This window comes from Halichoerus grypus, chromosome X (genome assembly GCF_964656455.1).
Source record: "Halichoerus grypus chromosome X, mHalGry1.hap1.1, whole genome shotgun sequence".
Lineage (NCBI taxonomy): Eukaryota > Metazoa > Chordata > Mammalia > Carnivora > Phocidae > Halichoerus > Halichoerus grypus.
The window spans coordinates 2,482,251-2,494,893 of NC_135727.1; the positions used below are offsets into that span (position 1 = coordinate 2,482,251).

General features: G+C 40.6%; 1 protein-coding gene across 1 annotated transcript; it reads left to right on the forward strand.

The window, feature by feature from the left end:
- The first annotated feature begins 299 nt into the window (after positions 1–299).
- On the forward strand, positions 300–10,349 carry LOC144380363 (synaptonemal complex protein 3-like). The gene is made up of 9 exons (XM_078063958.1): positions 300–416; positions 507–572; positions 1,238–1,307; positions 1,484–1,518; positions 3,126–3,243; positions 4,120–4,219; positions 6,003–6,101; positions 9,801–9,905; positions 10,034–10,349. Exons 1-9 carry the CDS (start codon positions 356–358, stop codon positions 10,085–10,087), a joined length of 708 nt encoding a protein of 235 aa, XP_077920084.1. The 5' UTR covers positions 300–355; the 3' UTR covers positions 10,088–10,349.
- The last annotated feature ends 2,294 nt before the right edge of the window (positions 10,350–12,643 follow it).

Sequence of the window (12,643 nt, forward strand, 5' to 3'; positions counted from 1 at the left end):
TCCGGACCAGCACATTGTCCCGCGGGGGGCCTAGGGGTGGGGACGGCCTCTGTCCCAACGTAGGGCGACAGAATGCGGCGGAAGGTCCTGGCACTCAGATGTCCCGGGGCAGGTCGCATGCGCTCGGTCGGAGCCGGGGGGGGGGGGCGGGGGGCGGGGGGCGGGGGGAGGGAGGGGTCCACCGTCCCCATCGTCTTTGTCCCCTCCTGGTCCAACAAGAGACACGAGGGCACGCACTCTCTGATCCGCGCAGAGGACCCTCGCCTGGCATCGCTCACTGACCGTGTCCCCCCATTTCCTTAACGCGTGTCTGTGCTCACAGCGTGCAGGAGAGCTCAGAAGACACCTCCTCGGGATGGCGCCGGCTGGCAGGAAGCGCCTGGGCAGAGCTGCGAAGGCCCCGGTGGAGGCTCAGGGTAGGGCAGCCTATGCCTTTGGGAGACAAGAGGGAAGAGAGCTGAGGGGGCCAGAGGCTGAAGGTACTGCCTATCTGACACCTTTTGCAGATACCGCGCTTGTTGATGGCGCACGCCGGGCAGGTCACCGCTTTGGAGTCCCCAGCGTTGTAAACAGTAAAATCCTCGTGTGTGTGTGTATCTGTCTGTCTCTGTCTCTGTGTGTCTGTTCTGTCTCTCTGTGTGTCTGTGTGTCTGTCTCTGTGTGTCTGTCTGCGTGTGTCTGTCTGCGTGTGTGTGTGTGTGTGTGTGTGTGTGTGTGTGTAAAGCAGTTCCACGTACCGGAGGTTGCCCACTTGATCCTCCTGTCCCAGACCAGGATTACCGAGGCTTAGATAGCAGCTCTTCTGCTCCCCCGCAGTCCTTCTTTCCAAAATATCTCACACCTGCTGGGTGAGGTACTCTGGCATTAACCTTGAAAGGCTTGTAACACCGTCTCCATCGCATGGTCCTGGTCGCCGATCTAGTTTCATCTGGCCTTGCACATGCAGGCTTCCTTTCCTGGGTCTGCCTTAGAAAACTTTTGTTTGCGAGACGGAGGCCTAAAAAACTCCACGGTGAAGGTATTGCTCCCTGAAAACTGATCAAAATGCCGTACTTCATTTTATTGTTTTAGATTTCAATGCAATTAGCCAACGTGTAGTACTTCATTCGTTTGTGGCAGAATGTTCAGTGATTCCTTAGTTGCGTATAACACCCGGTGCTCACCACATCACGTGCCCTCCTTGGTGCCCACCACCACACTTCATTTTAAAATGTTTTCCGCTTCTATTTCAACGCAGGAAACAGTCCACTGACTGAATACTACGGGGGAAGAAGTCCTCCAGCAGGAACATTTCTGGCAGATGTGGGGTAACGCGTTTAAAGTAATTTTCCCTTGACCCGTAAGGTACTTTAAGAAAAATAAAGGTTGGCTCAGGTAACAAGTATGTGAAGTGTGTGAAGCCCTTGGCATGACATATTTCACCCAAAACATGCGTGCTGTTTTAGGTACCCTTAATTAAATACCTGATGTCATTTCTTTACAGGAATGAATTGCAGAACATGTTGGAAAGATTTGAAGGTATGATTTAGGAGCTATTTCAGCGAAAGTAAGTTGTTTTGAGCCATAGAACACATATTAACGAGAGATGTTAATCAGTGGGCTACCACACTGTTATTTAATGCCTTGTTCTCAGATACAGGATTTTCCTTAAGTATTTAGCGTGATTTGGCTTCATAGATTTCCTTAGTTCCCCTTTTTACTGTGGATGTGCAGAGACCGGGGCTGCCAGTGGTGAGGTAAGAGTGATGCTTTTATTTTATACGTGGGTACATTTGATGGACTGTGGGGATATTAGGAGAATTGGCACGAAATAATCTGTCTTCCACTTCGTGTCCCAGAGTGAGTGATACATCGGTTTTTAATATCAATTTTTAATTTTCTCATTGTAGTTATTTTCCTTGACTTTTCTATTTATTTTCTTTGGTACAGAGGTTTAAATTGAAGCCTGTAAAATAAGTCTTTGTCATGATGCTTATACACTAATAGACCGTGCAGTGGAAAACTAAAGACCACTTTGCCAGCATGCTAGCAACGTGTGATCAGAACCAATAAACCTAAAAGTTTTCAGCTGTTCTGTCAGATGTCACTTAAACATTAACCGGGTTACAGGGCAGGACTCTTAGTATAAAAGAGTCTGAGTCGATTTTTGAGTCCTCTATATGGATCAGTCATACAAGCAGGTACGTCTTGAAAGCTTTGCTCTGTTCGGTGGTGTCAGGGTTCTCGGTGTGTGAGCTGTCTCATACATTGATTATTCTACGTGGCAAACTGGATATATAAAGTGGTTGTGTAACAGTGCGCCTTTTCCCGGTCCCTGGAAAACAGCTATTGATGGCCGATGCAGAACACGCAGTCAAATGCTTAGGAAAGCGTTTTCTGAAATATTAAAAATTTTACTAATTGCAAAGGTGCTTTTTAAAAAGGCTGTAAGAAAAACTCCATTTGTTTACTAAGAAACGTATTTAGGAAGTGTTTTTGAATAAATTCTTTTATTTCCTTAAACTCTCCACGGTCTTTTAACTCAAATATACTTAAAATCCTCATTGACTAAATTAACACACACACACACACACACACACACACACACACACACACACCCCCCTTTCTTCTCTTTTCATTTATTTATTTGTATCCCTTTTGGACACTTTTAAAACAGAATGATAAAGTGTGTTTTATATATCGACTTTTAACAAGAATCCATCTCAATGAGTCCTTTGATTTGGAGGATATTTTATAAATTTATTAAAGACCAGCCCGTACAACGGTCTTTTCATGAGAAAATTAAAAGACTGTCATTGAGGAAACCCCCCCCCCCATTTTTATTTCACACATTTTGGGAGATAGTAACTTTTGTTTATTAGCTCTTTTTCCAGGATAAGTTAAATAAAAGGTGTGTGCAGGCAAAAACAAACAAACAAACAAATTAGAATTCAGATATCAGTAACTGAAAGATTTCACAGGTGAAAAAAAAGAAGCGAATAATCTTGATTTCTGATGTGAGGCCTTTTTAAAAAATGCTAGTTTTCTTTCCAGTGCTGCTGAACCAATATTGCCTATGTTGTCTTGAGTAAGCTGCAAAAGAGGATTTTCAGCATTAAATGTCAATAAGTGTATGCTTAATATAGGTGACATTAGAAACCTTTTTCATGAAAAGAGGAAAAGATGCATGATGGATACCAGAGCTTCTGTCAAAAACATTAACCAGAAAATTGAGCGTGTTTGGAAAGCCCAGGAAGAGCAAAGGTAACGTTGTTGGTTTTTGGAGCCAGAAGCTGTGTGCAATTTCTTAGTATTTGTGGTTACAGATTAATTCAAAATAATGCTGTCGTCCTCTATCCGTCGGAGTCTCTATTGAAAAATACGTTTGGCTTGATTTGTATCTCAGCAAATAGTTCCTTTAGTCCTGTAAGTTCACACCTTAATTGAAAAGAGATGTATTATCTAGAGGTCAATAAAGATAACCCCTTTTTTCTCCTTTCAAATTGTAATTGAGCTTTCTTAGTATAAGAAAAAATTATATTCGTTCTTGGAGTATGCGAGCTGAGTAAGAGGCAAACGTCTTACGACAGTTAGCTGTATTCAATTATGCAGAAAAGATTAATCTTATATTTGAATATTTTTGAAATGTATCCCTATTGGGTTCACTGTTCTTTTGTACAAAATCTTTATTGTGCCACAGTGGGTAAAAAGTGAAATATTACTGTTTGGGAGAGTTACGTTATATAAGTGAATACGATACCCTCATTGAACCTATTTATCATTCCACGACCTATGTGTTATTCAGCAAATGGATGAAAATGAAAAAATAAAAACAAAACCCCTTGTAGATAAAATGCATTTTTTTTTTGGGAAAATTTATAATGCAATAAATCTCCCTTAGTTTTCAAGAGTGAAGGCATTCGGGAGAGCATCCCTCTTAAGACGGTTAGCGGTGAGTGACAGTTAGCAGTGAGAGGAAGCCATCCGCTTTATTTTGCTATTTTCCATCAGAAATTTTCAGCTGTGATCATCCCCTTCTCCCTTTATAGGACATTTACGTGCAGTCAATTTGGTTTTGAATGGGTTTGCTTTTCTCTTAACAATATAAAGTATGACCCTATTCATTATTATGTCTTACAGGCAGAAGCTTTATCACGAATACTGTCAGCAGTTTCTAACTTTGCTTCGAGAGTGGAATATAGATGTGCAGAGAGCCAAGGAAGAAGAAGAAAAACTAGCTGTTGGTATCAGGCTTAGCTTTATAATTAATCTATTGTAACCGAGTCTCAAGTAGGAACGGTGAGCCTGGCCGCACCTCAGACCTGTAGATTTGAGCCAGAGTCCTGTTTCCATTGCTGGCTACGTGTGTGGGCCCCGATCTCAGAAAAATCAGAGAGGCACAGGCCCACACCCTACTCACAAGAGCCCTTGGTCTTTACTTCCTCTCTTGGTTGGGATTCCTGCAGTTCCAAGGGACAGGCGTTGGCCAAAGTGCAAAAGAGGGATGCCCTGGTTTATCTGAAGAAGTCAAAGGGAGTTTTGCGCCAGGTACAGCTGAATGAGTCCGGGTACCAGGTGCTCAGGCAGTGCCGTCTGGGCTCTGTCTCCATCTCCTAGTAGGCCCTCTCCACGGGGTCAGCGTGATAGCACCTTACAATCCTAGATTCACTACCGGGTTAGTGACCCCAGTGTACGGAGATAACCTTTCTCCATAGGTCCGGCAGAAAAGTCCCCTGGGCTGCTATCAACAATCTAGTTTCAATCGTTTGCTCATTCCTGAACGAGTCATTGAGTTCAGGGCATGGTTCGCCCTTAACGGACAGGCCTGTATCACATTTAGGAGTAAGGATGGTGGAGGAGATGTTGCTTTTTGAGGGCAGAGCGGGAGGCCTGGGACTGTTTCCTGAGAGTGGGCCAGTGAACGGACAAGGGAAATATCATTGCCAAGCAACGTTCCGGTCCAATGCGGCTTGGTGTCGTAGCAATCCCAAATTTATATGAGACTAGTACTCATGGTCGTGGTTGTGTCTGAGCCGCCGGAGAGCTGGATTTTCCAGGGTTGGGCTGAGGTTAGCCGTGCACCTCGACAGAGTGAGAAGGGGGCGAAGTATATAAACAAGGGTGTAGGTATAACCATTGGCCACGGATTTAGCTGGAAAGGGGGAAAATGAGGACAGAGGGTGGAGACAGGGGACGATGAAAACTGTTCCATTCAGTGGATGTCGGATCCCGCTAGGGTACTGAGCTGTAGTATGAAAGGGAGCGAGCCACAAACGCAGGGACGTAGAGGTGGAATGTTGGGGAAAGTGGACAGACAGTGTGGTACAGGGGTCAGGAGCCCGGACGCTGGGACGATAATGTTTGGGATCCAGTTCTGATTTCCTAATTGCTAGCTGTGAAACCGTGGACAAATTGCTTTTCTCTGAGCCTCAGTTTCCTCACCTATGAGAGGGAGTATAAGGAGAGTACTTATAGGTTTTTTGTCTTTGTTTTTGTTTTTAGGATTTACATGAGCTCCTCTGTAATAAGCTTATTTGAAATGGTTCAGAACAGTATCTGTACCGAGTTCCTCTATAAGTCTTTGCTATTAGTAACGTCATGTAAATGTTTCAGTTATCGGGCTGACAAAATCTAAGGTATGACTCTGAAAGTGAGTGGCTAAGTAGGGATAGAACAAGATCACTGGTGGAGGAACAGGAAGATCATGGAAGGATTATTGGAAGGATCATGTGTGTGGATTTTGAAATCAACAAGAATAAGATATATGTTTTGAATATTGCTAAGAAAGGAAATTTCCTACTTAGTGACCAGCAGACAAGACCACCGTGGTGTTTTTGTATGTTACTGGTAAACACAAACGATGTAAACTAGGTCACGATATTTGATAAAAGAGAAGATACTAAAAAAATATTTACTTAAAAACGATTCAAGTTCAATCTAGATTTTTTTGTTGTTGTTAAATTTTAGATTTTACCCAAATGGTCATCACAGCTTTTTTTTTTTTTTTTCTTTTATATTTGTAGAATATACTTCAACAGCAACAAGAGGTTTTGCAACACTCTAGAACGGTTCAGAGCCAGAGAATGCAAGCAATTAAAGGGTTGTATGAGCAATTCTTGGAGGTCCGTTGAATTTGGTAACACAGTGTATTCTCATAAAATGTAATCTGTATATGGAAGTAGAAAATAATTGTTTTTCCTTCTCAATACATGTTAAAAACATTTTGGTTATGCCTCTAAAATCAATTAAAATTAATTGGGCATTTTCCACTTTGAATTCATTGTTCTGATTTAACATAAATGCTAAACGTACTTCTACTTTTCAGATTCATTCACGGTTTTGTGGGTGTTACTCAAAACAGGGACTGGTAGATTGGGAATTTTACCAAGAAATATGCATATCGTGCATGAAACTGATCCTTTATTAACAATTTAATCATGGTTCTTTGTTCCAGAGTCCGCCTTTCTTAGGAGAGCAGTGATGAATACATAGTTTGAAAGTAGGAAGTCTTGAAATCATTTCTCGATGTCATTTACTTTTCTTTGTGCTGCCAGTGTTTCTTAAACAGCAAGTAGCCAATTTTATTCTCAATTGCATTTTATAAGTCTTTTATGGCATATTTGCTTTCAGAATTATTAAAGTGACTAAAAGCGGCTTTACATGCCAACTTACAATTGCGAGAGACAGCACAGATATATAGGAGAATGAAAAAAGCCAGAGTAAGCCCATAAGCTTGTGAACTGACGTTACCTTCAGTCGTATTTCCACGTTAGCGAATCATCCTCAGTGACACGGACCTCTTCTTCACACAGCTATATACTCGTTTGGGAGTGGATGGAATCCTGTACATTCCCCTTCTGTTTTTGGTCAGGGTGCTGTTGTCGTTGTTGTTTTTAATGTCCTAAGAACACTTAACATGAGCCCTCCCTACCCTCTTTTGCTCTTTTGCATGGGGACATAAAGTTTTCCCAGCTTCCTTCGTTGAAGACACTATCTTTTCCCCATTTTGTATCCTTGGCCCCCTCATCGAAAATCAGTTGACTGGGGGCGCCTGGGTGGCTCAGCCGTTAAGGGTCTGCCTTCGGCTCAGGTCATGATCCCAGGGTCCTGGGATCGAGCCCCGCCATCAGGCTCCCTGCTCGGCGGGAAGCCTGCTTCTCCCTCTGCCACTCCCCCCTGCTTGTGTTCCTGCTCTCGCTCTCGCTAACTCTCTCTCTCTGTCAAATAAATACATAAAATCTTTAAAGAAAAAAAAAAATCAGTTGACTGTATACGTGGAAGTTTATTTCCGGGCTCACTGTTCTGTTCCATTGGTCTATACATCTGTCTTTATGCTAGAACCATACTGTTTTTATTACGGTGGCTCTGTAATATAGTTTTCAAATCAGGAAGTGTGATGGCTCCAGCTTGTTGTTGCTGTTCTTGCTTGGAATCGCTTTGGCCATTCACAGTCTTTTGTGGATCCACATGAATTGTAGGATTGCTTTGTAGAGGCATTTCTGTAGAAAAATAGCATCGGGGTTTTGGTGGGGATAACATTGAATCTGTAGGTCGCTTTGTGTGGTATGGGCCTTTTAACAATATTAAGTCTTCCAACCCATGAGCATGGGATAATTTTTCCATTTATGTATGTTGTCTTTAATTTCATCAGTGCTTTGTAGTTTTTCAGCGTACAGGGCTTTCACCTCCTTGGTTAATTTTTTTTTCCTAAGTATTTTACTCTTTTTGACGCTATTGTAAATGGGATTGTTTTCTTGATTTCACTTTTGGGTGACTCATTGTTAGTGTGTAGAAATACAACTGACATTTGCATGTTGATTTTATCACTTGCAACTTTGCTGAATTCATTTATTAGTTTGAACAGGGATTTTTGCGTGTGTGGAGTCTTTGGGGTTTTCTACATATGAGATCACGCTGTCTGCGAACAGAGACAATTTTGCTTCTTCCTTTCCAGGTTGGATGTCTTCTATTTCCTTTTATTGCCGAATTGTTCCAGCTAGGACTTCTGGTACTATGTTGAGTAGGAGTTGTGAGGTTGGGCAAACTTGTCTTATTCCTGATCTTAGAGGAAAAGCTTTCAGTTTTTCACCACTGAGTATGTTAGCTGTGGCCTTGTCGTATGTGTCTACAGTACCTGGTTTGTGGAGAGTTTTTATCATGAGAGAGTGTTGAATTTTGTCAAATACTTTTTCTGCAGCCTTTGAGATGATCATGTGATTTGTTCTTTAAACAATCTTGTTCAAATACATGGTAAAATGTCCCTCTTCTAAACTAACTGGAATGTTTAAGCACTAGGAATATAGTTTCAAAATAAGTATTCTTGAAAGAATCTTAGAATGACACATATGCAAAATAGTTACAGTAGAATTGTTTCCAAGTAGAGAGCGTGTTGCTCTAATGCTCTGTGAAGACCATTTTAGTGATTGGTGTGGAGGTTTCCTAAAGTAACAGAAATTATTTCTTCTAAATGTTACTGCCCAGTGTAACCACTTAGGGTTGGAAATTTAGTGTTTTCCTTGACTCCTGCATTTCCTTACCCTTCCCCTCCAGTTACCATCGGGCTGTGTGATACTTACCTCTGCAGTGGTACTTGAAATTCTTTCTTCGAATTCCCACTGCTGCAGCCCTAGTCGAGGACCTCATCGTCCCTCGCTCCTGCTATGGAGCTCTCATCTGATCTCTCCGTCCTTCATAGGTCTGCGGTACTATCTTCCCACGAGATTGTGCTTCCCTCCTGAAGGCCTGTCAGTCGTTTCCCCTTCTAAAGTCTTAGCTATTCAAAGATTCACCATAACATGGTGCCCTTTTCAGTTTTATTTGCTACATCCTGTCTTTAGTCCCACCCTTCCTGATAAATGCTTCGTCTTAAACTAACTATTACTTCTACGCTTTGCTTATGTCCTTCCCCTGGAAGTGGTTTTAACTTCCTTTTCCTCGCCTATTGAAATCTTTTTCTTTCGCCAACCGTGTCGGCCTTAATCTCCTTTTTCTGCTATGTAGCCGCAACAAGTTGTGCTTCTATAACTATCATAAAATTTTTGTATCATTTCTGTTTATGTTTGCTCTTGGCACTGGACTACGGAAGAGACTGTGTATTCATTTTTAAATTCCTCCACAGTACTCAACACGGTACTTTCTACACGGTATGCACTATTTCACCACTTGTGGAATGAATGGCAAAATTTAAAACGTAGGTTGTGTTTTTCATCACTTGAAGAGGTCACATCACAGATCATTTTATTCCCTCTAAGGGAATCATGTTACTCTGACTATTACTGATAATAAACGTGTTATTACCTGGTGTTAGAAAGCTTATTACTGGATTTCAAAATTATAGCATTCGTTGATATGGACTCCCAGTCCTTTTCTATCTTTGGGGTCCATTTTGACCTCGACCTTAACTGCTTGACGTTTGAGCAAAGTGTACTATAATTGTGTCTCCTAAAATAAGACTATTTTGGGGCACCTGGGTGGCTCGGTCGGTTAAGCGTCCAACTCTTGATCTCAGCTCGGGTCTTCATCTCAGGGTTGTGAGTTCAAGCCCCGTGTTGGGAGTGGAGCCCACTTAAAATAATAATAATAATAATAATAATAATAATAATAATAATAAAGTATTTCACTCGAATCTGATATTTAAAATTTTTCTTAGTGAATGTTTTTGCCTACGTGTGTGATTTAGAATTTTTTTTTTTTATTTCAAATAGATAACGGCCATCACTGGACTATTAAAAAATTGTAGTACTTTTGAAATTTAATTTTGCATGTTTTGAACGTAGGAAGAAAAATGGTGGTTTGTAACTGGACTAGGCTTTTTGTTTTAGAGTGTGGAAGACTTAGAGAAGAATCAGGAAAATTTTCTTACTGGTGAACAGAGTGAACTTAGGAAAGAAATGGCCATGTTGCAAAAACACCTTATGATGGAACATGTAAGTAGTGTAATATTTAAAGGTGAAAACTAAGGATTGATTTAAACATTGAAATAGTCTGTTTGCTGTTATAGGCATAATCCTTATATAAATACTGAACAAGTACATTCTCTCCTTTCATTTAGTAGCAGCAACAAGAGGTGGCAGTTTTTCAGAAGTCTCTTCATTCTCCGTTATTTTGATGACATTTGAAGAAAGGACTAAGTAACCTGATAATTGTGGTCTAACAATTCTAGTTTAAATGATTACATCTTGTTACTCGTTGGCTTGTTTGAGTGCAAGGCCCTCTTTCTGTGTAAACCCAAGTGAGACCTAAACAGTTACGTGAGTAGCCGTAATTCCAAAGTTATATGCGGGAAACGTTCAGACCTTTGGTAGTAATGGTGACTTTTTCTCCCTAACACTGTCAATTAAATTTTAGCAATAAAGATGATTTACATTTAAGTTTGCTTCAGCGAATCTGTACCAGTCCCCAAAGATAGAAAGTACAAGCATAGAGGGTTACGTTGCTCTTTCTGAAAGAAAACAAATAATGAAAGAATACACGCTTTTGCATATACTCATTAAGTTAAAGGACCAATTCTAATGAAAATAAGATTTGAAATACAATCTACTCCACAGAAGTACACAGTTTATTAAAAGCAACTTAAGTTTGTGCCCCAGAATAAATGAAACTGCTAAAAGTCATTAAGACAACTGAATAAGATATGTAAATATCCACTTGTGAGACATGGAGTTGTGAATATGCCATTCCCACCAAAAAAATTAAAATGTCATTTAATTGATTTTGGTCCACTGTTAAATGACACCTGCCCTTAGCATTGATTAAAAGTATTTTATTAACATATACATGTACTTGGTTACCTGTGGTTTAAATATTTCGTGCCTATCTTTAGAGATTAATTACCTAGAAAGTTTTGTTTTGCAAGTTTGATATTCAGTGAGTATATGGAAAGTTGATTGTATGCTCATCTAAAAACGTTAACAATTAATTCTCACGCATTGTCTTTTCTGGTGCACTTTTTACATGCAAAACCACATGAAATTCTCAACTGGAAACATTTGATTTCACGAGCATGAAGTTGTTTGAGGAATGAATGGCAAAATTTAAAACGTAGGTTGTGTTTTTCATAACTTGAAGAGGTCACATCACAGATCATTTTATTCCCTCTAAGGGAATCATGTTACTCTGACTATTACTGATAATAAATGTGTTGGTGGGAATGCAAACTGGCGCAGTTTATTATTAGTTTGGAATTATTATTAGTCTGGAATAAATCGGCTAGATGTATTCTCTTTCTAAGTTACTGAAATTCCTTTCATGAATCATTCAGAACAACAACAACAACAACAACAACAACAACAACAACGACAAAAATACTCCCGTTTGGAGGAGAGGACTGTCCTTCTCCTGTTTTTCTGTATGTTTGATATTTTAATTATGGCCGCTAGAGCCCACTCTTCTATTTGTTTTATGGTTTTCCCTGTTTCTAAAGTAAGCCCAAACATACTCTTTTTTTCGAACTTCTAACTTATTTATCTTATGTAGGAAGAAGGGAGTCCTCCGCCATGAGTGAATATTTGACATCAAGGGACAGTTTACTCCTTAAATACCGTATTTTTTTTTTTTTTTTTTGTGAAGGCTTTTCCCCTTAAGCCAAAACATTAAGTCTTAAGTACTACTTCAAACTTTTTTTTTTTTTTCCCCTGGGGTTTCTGTTTAAATTCCAGTTAGTTAACATACAGTGTAATATTAGTTTCAGGTGTAGAGTTTAGTGATTCAACACTTCCATACAACCCCCGGTGCTCATCACTGACAAGTGCCCTCCTTAATGCCCGTCGCCTATTCAACCCATTTCCCCCCGCCCACCTCCCCTGTGGTAACCAACGGTTTGTTCTCTATCGTTAAAAGTCTGTTTCTTGGTTTTCCTCTCTTCCCCACCCCCTCCACGTTCATTTGTTTCTTAAATTCCACATACGAGTGAAATCATATGGTATTTGTCTTTCTCTGACTGACTGATTTCGCTTAGCACAGTACTCTCTAGCTCCATCCACGTTGTTGCAAATGGAAAGATTTCATCATTTTTTATGGCTGAGTAATATTCCAGTGTGTGTGTGTGTGTGTGTGTGTGTGTGTGTGTGTGTGTGTAAAACGCAACATCCAAAAAACAAATAATCCAATTCAAAGTGGGCAGAGGACATGAATAGACATTTTCCCAAAGAAGACATACAGATGGCCAACAGACACATGAAAAGATGCTCGATATCACTCATCATCAGGGAAATACAAATCAAAACTACAATGAGCTATCACCTCACACCAGTCAGAATGACCAAAATCAACAGCACAGGAAACAACAGGTGTTGGCGAGGATGCGGAGAAAGGGGGCCCCTCCTACACTGTTGGTGGGAATGCAAACTGGCGCAGCCACTCTGGAAAACAGTGTGGAGGTTCCTCAGAAAGTTAAACACAGAACTACCCTGAGACCCAGCGATTGCTCTACGAGGTATTTACCCAAAGGATACAAAGATAGTAATCTGAAGGGATACATGCACCGCGATGTTTGTAGCAGCATTAGCAAAAATAGCCAAATTATGGAAAGAGTCCAGGGGCCCATCAACTGATGAATGGATAAAGAAGTTGTGGTATATTTCACACTTTTAAGGAGACCCTCACTTGAGAAATTTTGCCACCAGGCACAGAGGCAAAATAAGTACGCCAGTGTGTTCTCTGTGTA

Bases quoted from the DNA above. Each gene is read 5' to 3' on its own strand.
- LOC144380363 (XM_078063958.1), top strand. From the start codon at position 356: ATGGCGCCGGCTGGCAGGAAGCGCCTGGGCAGAGCTGCGAAGGCCCCG. The intron at 3,244-4,119 runs GTAACGTTGTTG...TATGTCTTACAG, and splicing joins AAAGCCCAGGAAGAGCAAAG to GCAGAAGCTTTATCACGAAT. The intron at 4,220-6,002 runs GTTGGTATCAGG...TTATATTTGTAG, and splicing joins AAGAAGAAGAAAAACTAGCT to AATATACTTCAACAGCAACA.